General features: G+C 41.6%; 1 protein-coding gene across 1 annotated transcript; it reads right to left on the reverse strand.

The window, feature by feature from the left end:
• Positions 1-8,673: 8,673 nt before the first annotated feature.
• MORF4L2 (mortality factor 4 like 2) lies at positions 8,674-21,277 on the reverse strand. Its single transcript, XM_065900645.1, has 4 exons — positions 21,218-21,277; positions 18,381-18,469; positions 11,615-11,718; positions 8,674-10,223 (listed from the first exon to the last, which is right to left on the reverse strand). Exon 4 carries the CDS (start codon positions 10,197-10,199, stop codon positions 9,333-9,335), a length of 867 nt encoding a protein of 288 aa, XP_065756717.1. The 5' UTR covers positions 10,200-10,223; positions 11,615-11,718; positions 18,381-18,469; positions 21,218-21,277; the 3' UTR covers positions 8,674-9,332.
• Between the last annotated feature and the right edge of the window lie 228 nt (positions 21,278-21,505).

Consider the following 21,505-nt stretch of genomic DNA (forward strand, 5'->3'; position numbering starts at 1 on the left):
AGGGAGAGTGTCATAGAAATCGCTTATTCTTCTAAAGTCACTGTAGTCTAGAAGTAACGTAAGTCACTGCTCTGCACAGCTGACTGGCCAAAACTAGTAGCGTAGCCTCACCTAATGGCAAGGGGCTGAGGGTGCTATGGGACTAGGAAGCATAGTTTTGTGTGTGCAGAGGCAGTATATACTATAAAGTGAGAAAAATAAACTAAAAGAAAATATTCATAGAAATTCCAGGGGGAGTGCCTTTTTAAAGCACTAAAACAAAAAATTGAAAATTGTAAAGAAAAAGTGACAAGTATAATTAAGTTTCTATGGAGCAAAGTAAGAATGAATGTACCCTTGGCTTTTTGTTTTCTCAGTGGTGTTATTTTGGGGGAATCTTCAGACCATTCTTTAAGGTTATGGTAGCCTAATGGATGCTGATTGGGCTGGATTCTGGCTGGAGTGATGAGGGTTCCAGCAACTCACTTGCCAGTTCTATAGGACGGGATGAATCTAGCCCGCTGGGTGCTCTGAGGCATGACACTGGGGCAGGATGTGGAAAGGCTCCCCCAAGGCACACTCTCCAGGGTGGTCTGACTTTGGTTTCTCTTCTCCAGTCTGAGCAGGCACCAGACTTCTTCTAGGTTGATGGCCAGGCTGTCCTGGACATACACACCAGGAGGACAACGACTGTCCCATTGCAGGTCAGAGCACTTTGCCTCTCTTTCCTTTTCCCTGTCTCTTTTGGGGAACCTTTTATAGGGGAGGAGATAAAGCCCAAGGATTCCCAAGTGGAAACATTGGTCTGAACAGTCTTTGAGCAAACAGATGTCTGACCTGGCTGGGCCTGACCAGGTAACTTGGGGCTGAAGCAGAAGGGGCTGGCCCTTCTGTCAGAGTCCAGTGAAGTAGCCCCCCTGAAATGGGGTTAGACCTCAGACACGACCTCACCCATCCCTCTCCCACTCACATTGCTCAGATTCCCAGAAGGGCCTCAGATGTGCCCTGGCCTGTTTGGCTGGTTCTGTGGTGACTTTAGGTCTGTGTGTGCCTGGTGCGGCGCTTCTGATGTCTGTGTCAGCCCAGGCCCAGAGGCACGGGAGCCCCCAGGTAAAGGGAGCTTCAAAGGCATGTGGTCTCACAGCTCAAGAGAAAAGGGGTGGCACCTCCTGTGTGAACACCCCTATGCACTGCAGGCCTAGCCCACGACTTTGAGGTCAGGGTAGTCAGACTGTGGATTGGTATGAAGATGTTTTGGAGGCATTGATGTTGGAGGGTCAGCAACATCCAGAGCCTGGTTCTCTGGCCCCCTCACCACTTCCCTACCTGCACAGAAGGCTGATATCCCCATCACGTGTCCAAGAAGCTACTTGCCTGGCCAACTCCAGAGCAGAAAGCGTTGAGGGTCCAGGACCCTGGATAGAGCTGTCTGCTAAGCAGGATGCCCAAGCCCTTGGGAGACAGTGCCTGGGAGTGGGAGCCCCTCTGGTGAGGCAGGGTAGAGGGATCAGGTTCAGGGTTCTTGCAAAACACTCAGGTGCCAGAAGGTATGTGGACGACTGCCAGGAAAAAGTCACCGGGTCTGTGGTGGCCATGGAGTCACATAGCTCAGATATTTCCTCAAAAGAACCTTTGGATCTCCCCTGACATTCACACTAAGGCCACATTTTACCCAGATTGCTCCCATAGCCTAACTGAGCACAGTTGGGCAGCCAGAGCCAGGCCGTTTCTACTCTTTGGATTCCCTTAATCTTTGCCCGTCCTCCCCACTAGCCTGGTACAGACATTCTTTTTTTTAAAAATAAATTTATTTATTTATTTATGGTTGCGTTGGGTCTTCCTTGCTGCACACGGGCTTTCTCTAGTTGCAGCAAACGGGGCCTATTTGTTGTGGCATGTGGGCCTCTCATTGTAGTAGCTTCTCTTGTTGCGGTGGCTTCTCTTGTTGTAGAGCACGGGCTCTAGGCTCATGGGCTTCAGTAGTTGTGGCATGTGGGCTCAGTAGTTGTGGCTCATGGGCTCTAGAGCACAGGCTCAGTAGTTGCGGCACATGGGCTTAGTTGCTCTGCGGCATGTGGGATCTTCCCGGATCAGGGCTCGAACCCGTGTCCCCTGCATTGGTGGGCAGATTCTTAACCATTTCGCCACCAGGGAAGTCCCCAGACTTTCTTATTGCACCACAGTCTGAGGCTCTTCCTGCCTAGTCTGCCTTCCTTCCCTCTCTTCTTTCACAGGTGTGAGATGTGCATCACAGTCTGAAGGCTTTCCCCATGTCTTCCAGGTCCTTCCTCTTTTATTTTTCATAAGTGCTCCCCCAATAAATCTCTAATGTTGCCTAATCTTGTCTTGGCATTTGCTTCTAGGAAGGCCTGAACTGGTACATAGGCTCAGGGTACTTTCACAGATGAGAGCTCACGTTTCACATTTCTCAATAGCTGTACTGTTTTTCAGAGAGGCAGGGTAGTATAGTAGTTAAGAGCCTGACTAACTGGGTTCAAGTCCCAGGTCTATTATTTTTAGCTGTGTGTCCTTGGCCTCTGTGCCCCTTTTCTAAAACTGAGATAATCACATTACTTCCTGTTAGGATTGTTGTGAGATTTATATGAATGATTTTTATACAGACCACTTAGTATCTCACATATATTAAATAATATCAGCTATTTTACCATCTTTGGTAGATGAAGGCAGAAGAGGGGAAGGATCTTACCAGGTCCTGTAGCTACTGATGAGCTTGGGTCTGGAACTCTCAGTCTTAAGGTTCTACAGCTCTAAGTACATATGCTTTACTGATTTTTAACCTAGAAGCTAAAATTAAGGTTTAGGAAAACACATGAACCAGTTAAATGGCATGATGATTGTGACTCCTACCTTCAACTCCATTGGGTGAGTAACTCCCAAAGTGAGAATGGTATGATAATATTGTCCCTTTTCCTATATTGTATCCATCAGACAACTTATTCTGGAATACAGAAATGGCACTGAAGACCATAACTGTGATCCCTCTTCTTGTTGTTACATATACCAAATACTCTTTATGGTAGAGTGTGTCACAGGCATATTTTTCAAGGAAGGGAAGAGGCAGAGTGGGAAGGGAACTAACATTTTCATGAGTGCTCACTAAGGGCCAGATGCAGTGTTTGGTGTTTTGGGTTGATTCTCTCTTTAATCCCCGTAACAGTCCTGTGAGGTAGGTAGCAGTATTTCCCTTACATGAAGAAGAAACAACTCCGAGAGGTTAGGTGTATTTTCCAAGGCCCTTAATCTAGTAAATTATAGAGTTTATATTCTAACCTAGGTTTTGTTATACTGCAAAGCCCATACCCTACCTTTTAAAAATTTTTAAACGTTAGATGGTGACCTTCCAGGACTGGGGGATTTATTGGTTTAAATTTGCATGACAGCATTTAAATTTGAGTTTTCTCATAAGCAACCAAGATATAATAGATATGAAATTCTAAAACCAGGTTTTCAAAGGAAATAACCAAGCAGCTCTAAAACTTAAAAGGATTAAAAGGTTTAAGAGAGAGGAGATATGGAGAAAGAATTTTTCTGAGGATTTCTTTGGAGTGGGCTTCCAAGGGGGAAGAGTTCCGGTGCTTTGCCCTTTACCCCAAGGCTTTAACTGGACCCCTTGAAGCTTGATATGTAGCTCCTGGAGTTTGGAGGCACAGTGAAATGGGATCTGACTCCAGCATAAGAAATCTGATGGGCTAGAGAATGGGGAGGATAGGGAAAGAGAAGAAACCCAGCACATCCTTTCCCCCACAAAGTGGGAGCCCCACCAGAAGTTGGTGCTAGCTAAGGGAGGAGAGATTTAACTCTGAATCGAGTTCAAAGGCTTCTTTATTATTTGGGACTATGGGTTCTAATCACTGAAATGAGGCTCAAGTTGTGATTTAAAGTGACTGTAGAGCTCTTTGGAGTGAGCTACAAAGCCATGGGGCCTGGGAAAAACTTTTGCTACACTAGCTTTCTTTTGACTAGTATTTGCCTGGTATATATTTTTCCATCTTTTTATTTTGAATTTTTCTGGATAATTTTAAGAGTATCTCTGAGAAAAAGCATGGAACTGGATTCTGTGCCTGGAAAATAAATCCAATCTGAGGTTTTATTCCTGTTGAGTTTAATCCGTGTATCTTTATTTTGATTATTGGCATACTGTAGCTACACTTATTTCTACCTTCCTACTTTGTGTTTTCTGTTTATAATGTTTGTTCTTTTTTGTTTGTTTTTGTTTTTGTTTTGCAGTACGCAGGCCTCTCACTGTTGTGGCCTCTCCCATTGCGGAGCACAGGCTCCGGACGCGCAGGCTCAGTGGCCATGGCTCATGGGCCCAGCTGCTCCGTGGCATGTGGGATCTTCCCGGACCGGGGCACGAACCCGTGTGCCCTGCATCGGCAGGCGGACTCTCAACCACTGCGCCACCAGGGAAGCCCTATAATGTTTGCTCTATGCATCCTTCCCCTCCTCTCCTTTCCTGCCTTCTGCTGGACCAATGGAGTTTTCTTTGGAATTTTGGTATTTACACATTCTGTTTTTTTAAATTAATTTATTTTTGGCTGCGTTGGGTCTTTGTCACTGTGCGTGGGCTTTCTCTAGCTGCAGCGAGCTGGGGCTACTCTTCCTTGCGGTGCATGAGCTTCTCATTGTGGTGGCTTCTGTTGCAGAGCACGGGCTCTAGGTGCACAGGCTTCCGTAGTTGTGGCTCATGGGCTCTAGAGCGCAGGCTCAGTAGTCGTGGCACATGGGCTTAGTTGCTCCGCGGCATGTGGGATCTTCCCCAGACCAGGGCTCGAACCTGTGTCCCCTGCACTGGCAGGCAGATTCTTAACCACTGCATCACCAGGGAAGCCCCTCTATTTTTAATCTTTTAGTGCTTGTCCTGAGATTTTTCTAAATTGATTATCTAACTTTTTAAATTTTTATTTATTTATTTTGGCTGTGCTGCGCGACTTGCAGGATCTTTTTTCCCCGACTAGGGATGGAACCCAGGCCCTTGGCAGCGAAACTGCAGAGTCCCAACTACTAGACTGCCAGGGAATTCTAACTTTGTATTTTTAAACAATCTAAACTGTCTCCAACTTCTATGTTCCTCCTTATTTAGACTTCTACATTTTGAAAGGTCTTTCAAAATATATATATATACAGCTTCTGAAAACTGGCATTTCTATAAGCAAGCAAACTGTTAACCATTATTATTATTATAGTTCACAATTCATGATGTATTTTAAAATATATTATCTCCTTTGATTCTAGTAAAAGCTCAGCTATATGTTACTTCATAATGAATTAGGAAGAAAAGAAATAAGAGGAAACACCTGAAGAGAAAAGAGCTCTTCAATTCTTTTTTTTTTTGGCGGCACGCGGGCCTCTCACTGTTGTGGCCTCTCCCGTTACGAGGCACAGGCTCCAGACGCGCAGGCTCAGTGGCCATGGCTCACGGGCCCAGCCGCTCCGTGGCATGTGGGATCTTCCTGGACTGGGGCATGAACCTGTGTCCCCTGCATCGGCAGGCGGACTCTCAACCACTGCACCACCAAGGAAGCCCTAAGAGCTCTTCAATTCTTAATGATATCTTTAAAAACTCTTAAGTCTGGGGAGCTCAGGTTGAGAACCACGGATCTTAGAAATATATTATTCACCCTTTTCTTTTGGGAAGTGAAAGAGGAGAGAGAATTATCATTTTTGAAAGTTTATTCTGTACCATAAAATTTTCTTAGGCAAGATAAGGCTTATATTTAATGGCTACCTTCTTTACTTTCTAGGTGTTTTATGGGTGTCATGAGAGTTATTTCACAACCTGCTTCCGTTGTTAAATCTACATACATCCTCCTGAATGGAAAACGACTTATTTTTCTTGTTAATGATAGTGCTGAAAATAATAAATAACAATTATAACAGCATTTATTATGGAACCACCATGTTAGCTAGGTGCTGAATCTGATGCGGTAAATATATTCTCAAAACCACCCTTCAGTTTCAGAAGGGAAGCCTTTAGTCAGATGGCTAGATGAAACTACATCACCTGTGTAGTTTAAGAATAGAGAAACTTGCTAAATCAACAGAGATTTGGGTAGTAATTTGGATATACTTATTATAACTGCCTTCTTTTTTTTAATCAGTAGGATAGCCTGTTTAGGTCCTAATAAAGCACTTTAGGCCTCTCCTGAATATTCCTAAGGTGTTGCTTTAAAAAAATGACACAAGAAATCAGCTAAAATAAAAAGAAACTACCTACGAACCTAACTGGAAAATACTGGATTATTAGTCATTGAGATATTAACTTGTGTATTGTGTTCTTATATTTTTTCTCTCCTCCCATTTTCCACAGAGATCCATGAGAGGGAGGTTTATAGCAGAGCTGGAGGTGAAAGCTGCTTGAAGCCAGCTTTTATATTTTGAAAAGGACTATATGCCTTGACAAAATCAAGCATGGTTTCCCTAGATGGGAATGGAGGGCATTTGAAGGCAGCAAGAGAAAAGAGGCCAGGGTTTATGGGTCCTTCCAGTAGCAGAGACATGTTTTTCCATATTAGGCCCCAAGGAAGACTCTGTGGTGGGCTCAGAGAAGCTGGGCACCTAGTCTTACTAAAGATCCCCCTACCCAGAGGGTTGACGGAAGCAGCAGGGACAAGGGATCTAAAGATACCAGGCCAATTCAGTAAAGGAGCACCTCATTCCTAACCAGTGTGGACAGACATCTGATGTCAGTGGGAACCTCTTCAGGCTTTGATGCGACCATAAAATGTTTGTATAAGTAATAAAGATGGGGGATCCTCAATAATAACTGAAGTGGCTATCCCACCAACATGCTACGGTTGGATCTCAGGGTCATATTTATGTTCATTTAGAGGCAATGTGATTTTTAGAAATGTGATGTTTTAAAATGTGATATTTCTAACATGTTCAAGCATGTGAGCTAACATCCATTTGTTTACTAGGCCTCCAGTTCAATGGATAAATGGCCTTGTTAAGAATCTCACTAGTTGGCCAAGGCCCTAGGTCCCAAAGAGGACATAATTCTAAGAATATACGGCAAAGTGTGAACAATGGTTATTTCAGGTATGTGTGTGCTAGAAATCTCATTTGCTCTACCCCCACCAATCTACTTTTCCTCCCTGCTGTGTCCCCCAAGCTTACCAATATAGATATATCATAGGTCTTCTTTGCCCTTTGGTTTCCAATATGGCCAAAGGGAAATACCCAGCAGGAGATAAAAAGCAGGGAAGAGTGAGGTCAGGTATACCACCCCAGCCCCTCTTCCTGGATTCTGCCGTCTTTGAGGTTTCTATGAGCTAATTGCACCCTGAAGATTCCAGCTGCTATCAGATGGCCCTTTCCACACAGCTGTCTACCATTCTAGTAATTCCCCTTCCCCTCCCCCCTCCCACTGCTCCTATTTTCTCCCCTCACCCTGCTCCTTCTCTCACCCCTGCTCCCACTCCTCCCCAGCTCCTACTCCACAGTCTCCCACACTCCCTCCCTCACCCTGTTCTCTCCTCTCCTACTCTTCCTTGTCTAGATGTAGTAACACCGTTACAGGCTGAATTGAGTCACCTCTAAATTCATGTTAAAGTCCTACCCACTTCCCCCCAGTACCTCAGAATGTGACTGTATCTGGAGATAGAGTCTTTATAGAGGTAACTAAGTTAAAATGAGATCATTAGGGTTGGCCCTAATCCAATATGACTGGTCTTATAAGAGGAGATTAGGAGGACACAGATAGGTACAGAGGAAAAGACCATGTGAAGTCATAGGGAGGAGGCAGCCATCTACAAGTCAAGGAGAGAGGCCTCAGAAGAAACCAACCCTGCCAACACCCTGATCTTAAGACTTCTGGCCTCCGAAACTATGAGAAAATAAATTTTTGTTGTTTAAGTCACCCAGTCTGTGGGTGACTCCTCTGCTGACAACTTGGGAAAAAATTCTCTATTAAACTCCTCAAATCATCCATTTTGGGTCTCATTTATTTCCTGCTGGACCCTGACAGATCCAGTGGCATTATATGTGATTCTTATGCTCATATTTGTTCTTAGTGTATTTTCCAAAATTTCTGCAGTAACCATGGAATATTTTTTCACTAAAGAAGTAAAAAAACAGTCATGAAGCAAAACTTGGTTTGACTAGGGAATTTTCATGTAAGATGGATTTATAATCATAGGCGTCCAACACCATCGCTCTTCTCCAGACACCCTACTCTAGGATTCTCAATCTTTATGTCCAAGGGATTATAAAAGCATAGGGAACATGGCATCAATGCTGGAGCTTGGAAAGCTGCCATCCTTGGCCCCAAATCTACAAGTATTTCTGATACAATACTGAAGGTGGCTGCCCATGCTCCCCCTGGTGGGAAAGAGCAAAGGTCTGCATAAGTATAAGGGGCCATTACCCATTAAACATCCCATTAAATATCCTATTAAATATCCTATTATAGCAGCCCAACTCACAGAGGCAAGCAGCATGGGAGCAAAAGTGGCTCTTACAAGCAGCACTAGGAAGCAATCCCACCCTGAGAAGCCACACAGAGGGGAGATGAGGGAGACTGGCCGGGCAGGGTACACACCTGGCTGCCCCACCCAATAAAAGGAATTCTTTCACTAGGGGTCAGAACTCTCTCCTTTAATACCACATAGATCTTTCCTGAGCCTGCTGACTTCTCAGCCTCAGTAACATTAAAGGCACACTGCAGATTTCTTGCTTTGAAATTTAGAAACAAATTTTATTTAAGATCTGAAATACAATTCCTAAAATATCAACTTCTCCAGAAAACCGTGGCTACACAATAATGCATTGCCTCTATCATGTTAGAACGTGCATTAGACTCAAATACAAAAACCATGAAACAAACCACCATCCTTCAACAATTTGAGCAAAGATAGAATGCCTAAGGAACAACATAGATGGACTTGCAGAGGATGGGCTGTTTTACTTCAAGCACCATAAAAAAAAGAGCACAAATGCATGGGTTTTCGGGTATATACATTAAGTTGAACCTTTGGCACTAGGAATCAGGGCATTTTTTTCACGTAGCATTAACACATATTAGAAAACTGTGTAGTGTCAAAGGGATAGAACCACCAGCATTCAAGCAATGTTGTCAACTAGGCAATAAAATGTTCTACTGAATGTTTCTTCTTTGTCTAATTACTGCGTACACTGGTAGCAACTTTGAAATGAGAAAAGGAGCTTGCACTCCTTTTATTTTCTGTTTAGAACAAAACAGAAAACAAACTGAAACATAAGCCCTGTTATACATTAACAATTTTAAAGAACATCAATTATACAAGAAAAAGACTAAGAACAAAAAGAGTGTTTACAGATACCAGACATAACAGTGAGTGGTCAGTAGACCCTCACAGGGCTTTGCGGTGGTACTCAGCAGAAGCCACTTTATAATCACTGGCAGTAAAGAGAGACGCAGCATTCTTTGCCAGATATTTTAGGAAATCATGCAAATAGCCCAACAATAATGCAAGGCTCTTCTCATCAAGGGGCGTGTATGCCAACATCGCTCCAATTCTTACAAATAATCTCAGTAGGTGTGGCGCCCCATAAACCTGGGACATCGGTGCATCAGGGTGAGCCAAGAGGATTTCGGCATACTGGGGCCTCTCAAATTTGTAGAGCAGCTGAGTGCCCAACATCACATTGAAATACTCTTTTATTCCTGCCACAACTTCATTAACTGCATACTCCTTATTATCAACATTTCCCTGCGATTTCTTGCAATTAGCATACTCTTCCAGAATGGCATCTACATTTTTCTTAGCAGGGAGTTGAAACAGCTGCTTCTGCCTGGTAACTAAGTCCCAGTCCTCAACAAGCCATGGTTTTAATTCTTCCGGAATCTTCACTTTAACTTCCATTCTATTCTTAAATGCCTCCTCACTTTCAACAGTGGGGTCTGCCCGGGCCCTTTTCTTCCGAGGTGGCTGAGGTGCTTCGCTGGTGCTGCCACCATCTCCGTTCCCAGGGGTCTTCTGTTTGTTCTTTCTTGTCTTCCTCACGGACCCTGAAGGGGGGTTCTCTGCAGAGCGACCCCCCCATCTGCCTGGGAGTGCTGCTTCCAGATTCTTCTGCTGGGGACCAGCTGTCTTCTTTCCCGAGGAGGCCCCTCTCATCTTACTTCTCTGCATGTTGCTTCTAGTTGGTTTTTTGAAGTTGTCTTCGTCTGCAGATTGTTGTCCACGAGTTTGAGAACCCTGCTTTCTGGAACTCATTCAACCCTGTTTTTATTCCAACCACTGTAATATATAAAGTATTTTACTTGGTTGTTTTCTATGGTGACCTTTAACACACCGTACTTCCTAAAAACCTATCAAAGCACAACACACGCTACTCTCTTGGAATTTGGATTTCAAATCCTATTTCAGGGCCAACGAATTAACTGTAAGTGACTTACTACCTCTTCTCTCTCTTTGATCCTCACTACCACCCACCCACTACTCTCAGCCCACCCAATCACTCATCAGACCTGCCCATAAATTAGCTTTTCAATGCCACTCAAAAGACAGGAATATAATTTTAGCAAAAGAATGAATTAAACTACAAAAGGCAGTGGAACTGACACTCAAGACTTCTGAACAGGAAAATGACAAGATGAAAGAAACAAGAAAGATTAACTTAGGTGGCTGGAGGCAAAATGAGTAACAGCAAAGGTTTTTCTGTAAGTCCAGTAGGCCTGAACTAAGCCGATGACAGAGTCAAGAGAAACTGAATATAGAATTTGGTAAATGAAGGAGAGGGAGGAGTCAAAGGTGCCTCCACAGTTTTAAGCCTGAGTAATTAATGAATTAATAAAAGCACTAATTTTTAATGGTTAGTTTGGAATCAGCAATAAAATAATAGGAAATAGGGTAATTCATCCATTCAGTTAGTCATCATACATTACTGCTTATCTGCTTCTGGACATGTACTATGCTAGGCGCTAGGGATTCGAATATCTAAAGTGACAATTATAAAACAACAAGGTTACTAAAGTGATAGTTATAGGCACAGAATATTTTCGGAGCAAACAAGAAATGCTACCGAACACCACTTTCACCAATAGCTTGTTGGAGGAGATAATAAATTGGTGAGGGATAAAGTCAGTGATGACTGCCAGGGTTTTGAGAATGGGTGGTTAGGTCATAGTAATATCACCAAATGAGACTGCATCTAGAGGAGGAGGAAATGGATTAGAGAGGAAAGAAGTTCAGTATTAGATGTAGTAAGTGTGAGGTATGGAGTTAAACAAATGACTTTAAAGCTTAGGTGAGAGGTCAAAACCAGAAATGGAGATTTGAGAGTAATCATCATATAGCTGGTAGTAGAAGAAAAACTGAACCAAGTACAGAATTCTGGAAAAACCTAAGAAACAATGGTATTTAAGGGGTGAGGGGGGAGAGAGAGAGAGAGAGAGAGAGAGAGAGAGAGAGAGAGAGAGAGAGGGAACAAATAAAACAAAAAGGTCAGAGCAGCCATATGAGAATTAGAAGAATGTTATTTTGGAAGCCAAAGTAGTTGAGAGTTTCAAGAAGGAAAAGAGATAATCTACACTGTAAAATGCAGCATAGAGGGTTAGTGAGATAAAGATGAAAAAACAGTGTTCTGTGATTCTTATGGTATGACAGATTAAACAAGTCCTTTGACTTACGTAATCCTCTTCCTTCTTTCCCTTCTAAAAACTCCTAGTGTTTTCCCAGATGGAATCTTACAGATCTTCTGGGATGTCTGGAGAGATGAGGTGGGAGACACAACCTAGAAAGGAAAGCAGACATCAGCAATGAAGATAAACTTTTCTGAAATACTGGGGGAAAAAATCTAATTTAAAAACATGTGGTTTACAATTGTGATATCAAAGAAAATACATGAGTTCTGCTGTTAGACATACTTCTACTTCAGTAAGGCTCTGCCATTTATGGGTTGTGAGGCTCTGGGCAAGATATGTAAGCTCTCTTAGCCTGTTTTTTCATCTATGGAATGTAGCAAATTACCCCTAGCCTTCACAGGTTCTTGTTAAGAATTTCATAAATACGATGCGGCTGAAAAGCTAGCACGGTACCTTGCAGGAGTACCTGCATATGTGAACATGGATACAAGGATGTTCACTGCAGTGGTGTTTGTAATACTAAAGAACTGGAAACAAATATTCTTCAACAGGGAAATGGTAATAGAAATTATTATGTATGCACACCATGGAAGAACATTCAAATGAATTAAGCAGAGATCCATGTACTGACATGGAAAGATGTTCAATTATACACTATTAGGTAAATAGGCAAGTTGCATAATAATGTGTATAAGAGGATCCCAGAGATAGCACAAGTGGAGAAATAACAATATTTTAGAAAGTTTTTATGAACAGTGAGGTCCAATTTCTATGTTTTACACTGATGTGTATAAAAATACATAGGATAGTTGGGAATTCCCTGGTGGTCCAGTGGTTAAGACTCCGTGCTTGCAATGCAGGGGGCCCGGGTTCAATCCCTGGTCAGTGAACTAGATCCCACAAGCCCCAACTAAGAGCCTGCATGCCGCAACTAAAAAGATCCCGCACGCTGCAACTAAGACCCAGTGCAGCCAAATAAGCAAATAACTATTAAAAAAATACACAGGAAAGTAACTAGATGAATAAACACACCATTAAAGCCAGGGTAACCTCGGGGAGAGAACGAGATATGATGGTAGGCAAGCCTTAAACCAGGTTTCTCTGGTAACAATTTTAACCCACAGAAAAAAAGCCCTTTTGCCAATTGCTAGCCCCTAAGATTATGTGGGCTGGTGTCAGGGGATCCCTGAAGAGGAAATGAGGTGAGAAATGCCAGAAAACTAGAGCTGTGAGTCAGGGAAGTCAGTTATTGGCAGAGAGGCCTGGGTTCTATCACTAAGCAAATGATATCCTCTGACAGAACACAAAGCTCTCAGCAGAAATCAGAGCAAAGGTGCTCCTCAGAGAGCATCAAGATCTGTGAATACAGACACTGACCCTCTGGGAATCAGAAACTTTCTGGCTGAGAGGGATATATAGACGCATCCTGTGAAGGATCAGAGAGTGGCTGGTGTTTCATGGCATTATATTGTAAGCTACCAAGCTTACAAAGTGTTTCTAAAAAAAAATTTGTGACTGGGACAGATGGGACGCAGTATGTGAGGATATCAGAGAATTTAGTTAAGTTATATAGGTGAAATCCAGAAAACCTAACTGGGGACTAATAATGGGCAGACCTTCCACAAAACAAGGGTATAGTTAAAATAGCAACTAAAGAAAGCAGGATGACCCAGTGCCAGCCAGACTGTAAAACACACAGAAGTAGAGCCAGGCTGCATAGGAACTCTTTTGGAAGTCACACTGGTCATCATCAATTCCTTAGTGAGGAACTTGAGAATGATCCCTGAACCTACTGTATATCCTTGGCATTGATTACATATATTTATGCGCGAGAAAATTACAACAAGGAATTCTACCTGGCTCTCATTAAGTGGGTGAGTTTCATCTTTCTCTACAAATTCTATTTTCCATATAAAGTCCCAAGTTGAACGAAATACCTGACATGGTACAGAAAAATACCCACGAGTCAAGATTTTTGCCCAGACTTAATAAAGCCAGGGAAGCAGCCTTTCTGAGAATTGTCTCAGTACCTTTATTTTCATCTGAGTATTCTACAGATCAAGCAACTATTACTACCTGGAGTAGGAAGCCAAATATCAAACGGAGGGAAGACCCATCCTTTTGATGTCTGGCTCCTACTTGTAATACAAATTTATGGAGTTTCATTAGGTCACTGTACTTTGTACCTCCCTTCCTAGCTTACATTATTCCATGGCTTGGTGGCAGACGTGCTGTGCATATTCATTAAAAACGTTAGCACTATATATTGCTTTGAGCTGTTTTAAACTTCAAATCTGCCAGTTTTTGACTTTATTAACATTGTTTACTGGCTTTGTATACCCACTCTTAACTCCAGTCATGCTTCCTCCCTTCATCTCCCTCATCTAAATATCACGAAAGTCCCATTTCCTCTTTAAGTTTCCTAACTACTCTAGCCCACTTTTCACTCCCATCGCCAGTATCATATGAAGCCATTAGTACTCCACAGCTTAGTATTTAAATGTTTCATGTGTTAGTTTTGCTTATGGAACTACATCATTAACCTCCATTTGCCATAGGCCTTGTGTAATATGTATCTTGTGCTTTTTGCAGTAGCACTTAGGTCCCTGGTGGGTATGGTATACATTAGTGAATCGGTGAGGAGGTGATTCAACACATGGGGAAAATGGAAGCACAAATTAGGGACGACAGTCATCAAATATTTTTCCACTTGTTCCCTACAGGTCAGCTCTAGGGTATGCCAGATATTGAGAAAACACATCCGTATGTTTGCCTTAGTTTTCTATCTTCAATTTCTGTGTAAATACTCCGAGGTAACCTCATCCTGGTATTAAATCAGATTTTCACTTAAAAAAACTTGCTATTACAACGGATCATTTCCCCATGTTAGTAAGGTTATAATATACATACATCTTGAGAGCTGTAGGAGATCCACCAAATGGGCATACTTTAATTTACTTAACCACCCCCTTTCTGGAAAGTGACCCTCCCCCTCAATCTATCCTGTAAGTAAAATATCTTTTGTCCTCATTATTCCTTTAAGATTCCCAGATGCAGATTTAGTAGGTTAAGAGGTAATTATGTTGCCAAATTACTTTCCCCACAAGTTGTACCAATTTTCAACCTCACAACTCTGGTCGGCACCAGCTATCCAGCACTGTAAATCTGATAAGGAAAATGGGTGTATCTACTCAGCTTGTATTTCTTATTAGTGGTTTTGACATTTAAAAAATGTGTTCCCTGGCCAGTTATATTTTACTTGTCCTCTACCCATTCATTTTGAGTTGGTTCTTAATGAGTTTAACATTTACAATTGTTTATCAATTGTCATATTGGGCAAACATATCCCCTAGTTTAGTGTCTGATAAGATTAAGATTTGTATGATGAAATATGTGGTTTTTCCTTCCATTAAGCTTAAAGATTAAGATATTTTAATGGATGTTTATATTTTAATTCCTTAATCCACCCAGAAATTATTTAAATTGTGAACTGAAAATCTATATTCCTCCTGCCTGAGTAATTAATTTTGTTGTAGTATTTGAGTAATAGTTCCTTTATGTAATTATAAATACCAGAATATATAAAGATGTGGGCATTCTCCCCTTACCACCTTCCCTCCCCACCTCAATCCCAGAATGAGTGTGTATGCCTTCAAATCTTTTTATGTACACATTCACACAAAAACCTACCTTTAAAACTAAATGTGTCTGTTCATATTGTGAATATGTATCATGCATTTACTTGATTTGTCTTGACAAATGTGAGATACATATTGCTCCCCACCTTTTCTCACTTTATCACGGCCATCTATATCCACACATATCTAGCTCATTCTTTTTAATATCTGCATCGTTCTATAATCTCCACATAATGTAATTTAACCAGCCCCATGTAAATGAACATTTAGGTTGTTTCCAATACTTCATTACTATAGAAATGGTGTAACAGACATCAGTTTACAGACATATTAGCATGTTAGGTAATTATTCAGGACATTCTCAGCAGTGGAACTGCGCAAAGGATCTGCTTATTTACAACTCTGATGACATAGAGGCAAATTAATTTGTAAAGAGATGTTTTAATTTGTACTTCCAGCAAAAACGTTAAAGTTCATTCACCCACACCTTCAGCAACACTGGATAAACATCTTTTTGGGAAAAAAATTGGGGGGGGGTCAAATCTAGTATGTAGTTAAGAGGTTTTTATTTGCATTTGTGTGATACTGAGCATACCTTCAGACATTCATATGTATCTTTTTCTTATGTAAATATTTATCCTCATTTCTACTAGGTTGTTTTGCCTCTTTTATTGACTTTAATTTAAATACTAAGGTTTTTTGGTATGTTGGAAATATTTTTTCCAAACTGTCATTTTTCTTCTAAGTGGGTCTCTGTGTGTATAAGAAACACAAATGTGTCAACAACCTTTTCCTTTGTGAACTCTGGCATGTCATGCCGGGGGGAAAATGCTCCCAAATCAGTATTCTAAATGATTTCCTATATTATTTCTCAGTATTTTTATAGTTTCTTCCAAATATACAGCTAATTTTTCCTAGTATTAATTATTAGAGCCTATCCTTTCCCCACTGATTTGAATTGCTTATTTATAACATTCTAAATTCCTAGAGTTCTACGGGTCTTTTAAGGTACTCTCTTCCCAATGATTTTTGATTATTCAATTTTTAAAGGTATCACTGTTTCTAGGTCATCTGTTCTGTCACAGTGATGTCTGTTCTCACACCAGTATCAACACTGGTTTAATCATTACAGTTTAAAGACATAAATATTGCCCTGGAATAACACTTGTACATGGGTCCCAAGGACGTTTGATGCAGTATAATTTGAAACAGCAAAACACTGGAGTCAACCTAGAGGACCATCAATAGTGATTTGGCAAAACAAAACGTGGTTTATCCATTACATGGACTATAATGCTAGTTAAAGGAATGCCACTGAGTGGAATCAGAACTCTATGAATGGACGTGAAGACATCCAAGACAATTTGTTGAATAAAAATAAGTTGCAAAACAATACCTATAATGTGACACCATATTTATGTAAAAGAAAACACAAAACAATACTTTATATGTATCCATATACATTTTTAAAACAGGTACATAATTAGAGATCTCGAAGGAAATAGAACTGATAATAGTGGTTAACTCTGGGGAGAGTAACAGAATTGGAGGTATGAGAAAAGGAGACCTGGGCCTACTCTGTAATATTTTAGCTTTTTACGTTACAAGGAGACTGATTCACATGACCAATTATGTGACTAAAGATTTATATTAAAATACACATATTTAAAATTCATAATGATTTTCTGATGTATTCTTATCCATGGTTCTAACACACAGCTAGACTTTTCAGTTAATTATCATTGTATGTCATATACTTTGTAGGCATTCCATTTGAACTGGTTTCCTTCCCCCCTTCTAGGTTCTGCCCATCCTCAGAGGCCCTGGTCAAGGTCCTTTTCCTCCTTGAGGCTTTCTCCATTTCAGGTTACCTTGACCCTTGTCTTCTCTGAGCTGCTACTGGCCTAACAGTACACCTCCCTCTTTTTCACCTTTAATCATTCTCCAAATGGCCTCCCGTAAAGGGGTTCTGTGCCTACCCATCTGTTGCATCTTTCCCACCAAGAAAGTGCCCTTCTCTGCAACCTAGCTTTCAGAAGAACAAAAAGTAAAAAGGAAAATATCGTGACTCCATGGGAAAATAAAACTGTCAAGAGACTGAAAAACCTTCCTTCATCTCCTCATGCAAGTGATGGGCCATTCAGGAATAGAGACTCCAAATGCTGACATTTTTGTGTATGAATGTGTCACAAGTGAGTGTGAACAATATCTCCAACAGTTTGTTGGAATAAACCTTTAAATGCATATACACCATGTCAGTTACATTTACATCAATTCTGGATCTTGGAACACTTCCTTTATGTTTAACAGATATTTTTTGAGTCTGAGACAAAACAGGAATGATATAAAAGTTGTTAGCAGACTGAATATGGTTATGATTTGCTAGTTAAAATTATAGCTCCTGGAAATTCCCTTATAAATAAATACGATCAACATACTCAATATCTTTCTAGATTGTTAGGGTAAGTCAGAAGTTATAATTTCAGAATTCAGTTCTAGTAGTAACTGCTGCTTCTGGAAAATCAGGAGAGAAACCAACAGTATTATTATTTTTTACAACTCCAAAAAGGTATCCACTGCTTTTATTAACATGTGTGTGCACATGTGCACGTGTGTGTAAAACAGGATGAAGCAGAAGGACTAAGAGTCATAATTATTAAATCAAACACTTATATGTGCCAAACAATGTCCTGTAATTTTACATGTAATTCCCTCAACAATCCGATGAAGTAGGAACTGTTATTATCTTTATTTTACATATGAGGAAATTTAGAGACAAAGTGAGTAAGTATCTTGCCCAGGATCACACAATAAGTGGCAGAGCCAGGATTTATATTCAGGAAGTCAGTATTTGCTCTTAACCACTAAATTATGCTGCATATGGGATGCCACAAAGTAAAAAAAAAAAAAAAAAAAGATGTATGGAGCTAACTAGAGGGGATCAATTACAGTATCTTTTATCAAGGAATGTAAAATTATACAGCCCTCTGTTGTTTAGGCACTTTCTATATTGGAAGCACAAATGGACTTAGCTCCATCCTTCCCTTCTTATAAATGTAGAGTGCTTTCCTAGACAGGCGCTTATTAATCCTCAAAATATTCCTGGACAGTTAGGAAGGTTATGTGGAATTATCTTGTTTGCAAGCTGAGGCCAGGAGAAGGGAGGCACTTACCCAAGACTCTGTAATTAGGGATGTTCTGCAATCAGGATCAGATCTTCTGATCCTCACTATTCAGCAAACTTAGTTTTTCTGATGGTAGCCTAGAAGGTCAAACAAGGGGACAGGAAAGGACATAAAATAAAAAGATATGAGATGAACGTTTTCTTTTCCATCAATGCATTTTATCACACACAAAGGACACCAAAGCTGATAAATAATGTACAAGTGTTTTTTTTCCTTTCTTGTGGTTACATTTTCAAATTTACCTTATTGTACATTTACCCTGATTTTTGATAATTTGTTTTTGCTTTTTTAAAGTACTTTTTATTAAGGATAATTTCAAATGGATAAAAATGTAGGGGGAACAATATTATAAACCTATACGAATGTATAATCCAGCTTCAACAATTACCAACTGAAGGCCATCTTGTTTTATCTATAACCCCACCCACTGCTCCCCCCCACTCCGTTTTTTTCAAGCTCACTGAAGAGCTGACTTTCTGTATTTTATTATGGAAATTTTCAAACACATACCAAGGTAGACAGAATAATATAAGGAATCCCATATGGCCATCACTCAGCTTAAACGATTAACTTAGGGCCAATTTTGTTTCATCTATACCCCTCCCCACTTCCCCCTACCGCTGATCTTATTTTGAAGCAAATCCTAGATATCAACGTATTTTGAAGCCAATCCGAGACATTTTATTATTTAATCCATATTTTCGTATATTATCTCTACAAGCTAAAGACAATTTGAAAACATAACCACAATACCATTACAACGTCTAAAACATCGTCATTAATTCCTTAAAAAACATCAAATATCGAATCCGTCTTCAAAATTTCCCGATGCGTGTTAAACATTTATTTTTTTATAGTTGGTGTGTCCGAATCAGGATCCAAACAAGGCCTACTCCTCGCATGCGGTTCACCTCCAGCTCGCTCTCATTCTCCATCTCTCCCCACCCCCAAGCCGCTTTTTTTTTTAAACTTTTCAATATGGAAAATTCCAATCCCCGCTATTTTGAGGTAATTCCCAAATAAATTATTTCATCGGTAAAGATTGATACGTCTCTCTTATATCTCGAATTTCTTCTAGGGAAGGGGGTGATGGGCAGGAAAAGCACTGTAATGAACGACTTTACATAATTTTATGTTTTTTCTCATTCTATTACCCGGGTTTTTCTCTCCACAATAATAGCTACTATCTTCCGGAGCCAGGCTTCGTATTAAGTTATTATACGTACTATATTACCTCGCTTTCGTATATTACACGCACTAATATACAGCACACGCCTCGGGGGCACACGTCTCTGAGGTAGATACTATTATTATCACCACTTTACAAACATGGAAACCGAGACGCAGAAAGAACAGCAGCCAGCCCAAGCTGGGCGTTGGCGAGTAGGAATTTGAATCTAGCTCTGCCAGATTGTAAAGCCATTAGTTAATCTTGTCTATATACGCGACGATAAGAGGAAAGCGTCAACCCTTTCTCCCCACCCCCACCCCGAAACCTGAAACGAGAATCCAGCTCTTTCCAGCAGCCGACGTGTGATCACTGCCGACCCTCCAACCGCCATAGTAAAGCCAGGTTTCTCTGGCAACTGATATCCATAGGCAGACACGTCACCCTGGAGGCGGGTTTATGCCCTCCAGCCAGTCACAATCGTCTTGTCTAAGTTTTAGAATGTTCTATAACCAAATGATTGGACGAAGCCCACCACGTCAACAATGACACTTCGCCGCAGTAAAGGCGGGTGCTAGCAGCCTGCTTCTTCACGGGTAAGGCTTGAAGCAAACCAGTCACCTTCCTCCTTTAGTGCGGGCTCTGGCCAATGACGTTCGCCCTCTTAGGTCCTTAGCCCGCCCTCCAAAAGCGCGACAGGAGTTGGGTCATAAGTCTATAGGGCAGGGTGTTCACGTGGCCTACTTTCACGACCCAGAGTTCCCCAGACCAGAGGGGTTTTTTTTGTTTTTTTTTTTCCTGCAGGGAGGCATTATGGGTTTTTTTTTTCCACTGGGAAAGGAAGTGTCTACGTGGCCTGCGGAAACAGGATGGGCGGAAATGAGCTAAGGTTCCCGCGAGTGGGGAAGCGCTAGGTCAAATCTGGGGCCACGCCCCCGAACCTGTTGCACAACTCTTGGAGGAAAAAAAAATAAGGTAGAGTGGGGGTTTTGATGTGTGTGCGAGTTGGGGTGCGGGGGGGCTCTGCGGCCGCGCAGTGTCAGGGCGTCTGCGCGCGGGCGAGCCCACGTGGCCTTGGGCTTGGCGTGTGCGTGAACGCCAGGCCTCGTGGCGCTGGAGGTAGCTGGTGTGCGCAGGCGTGCGCCCCTAGCGTTGGGGCCGGTGTGTGTCCCGAAGCGGGTGCATGTGCGTGTGTGCGCGCGTAGGTGCGCGCGCTCAACGGATCGTTTTCTACTTTTGTGTATGTTTGAAAATTATTCTCAGGAAAAGGAAAATTAAGTAATTAAGGCAAGGCGACCGTAACTGAGATAAAGGGTCTTAGCTAGAAATATTTCGGTGTCCCCAATCGATTTAATTTTAGATCCTAAAAATACACTTTCTTCCCACGTCTTTCTCCACGTGAAAATCCTGTTCTAAACCGTAGCCCTCCAGCGGTGAAGAACCAAACCCTCCCATTCTCATATTAGCAATTCCAAGAAGCAGCTTCTTTGCTGTTCCCTAATAGCCTTCCCCCCCCAACCCCCCGCTCCCTCCGCCCTCCCCTCTTCAAGTTGCTTCCAATTCTCCTGGCACAATTTTCTGCTGAGAATATCTATATACGACAGACTTCCCCTCCACTAGGGACTCCGAATTTCTGTGGGGGCTGAGGTTCTCTTACCTTTTTGTCCTGATCTCCACGCAGAGTGCTCTTCAGGCAAGTACGCACTCTTAATTTTCCAGAAAGTTCTCTGGGTGAGGTTTATACCTTTTGAGTTTGCCACTAGATGCCGCCAAATTCCAGCAAAGGATTGGCTGTTTGGTCCTTGGAATTATGGGATTCCCCCCCTTTTCTGATTTGTTGAACTCTCCAATCTATAGAGATCGTATATATCTTTCATTGCTAGGGAAAAATCAAATTAACTTCTGTTACTAGCCCTACAAGGCAGGGGACTATGGCCCTTGATTC

The sequence above is a fragment of the Phocoena phocoena genome, chromosome X (assembly GCF_963924675.1).
Source record: "Phocoena phocoena chromosome X, mPhoPho1.1, whole genome shotgun sequence".
Taxonomy (NCBI): Eukaryota; Metazoa; Chordata; class Mammalia; order Artiodactyla; family Phocoenidae; genus Phocoena; species Phocoena phocoena.

Excerpts from the sequence above, each read along its gene's own strand:
- MORF4L2 (XM_065900645.1), bottom strand. The coding sequence starts at position 10,199 with ATGAGTTCCAGAAAGCAGGGTTCTCAAACTCGTGGACAACAATCTGCA.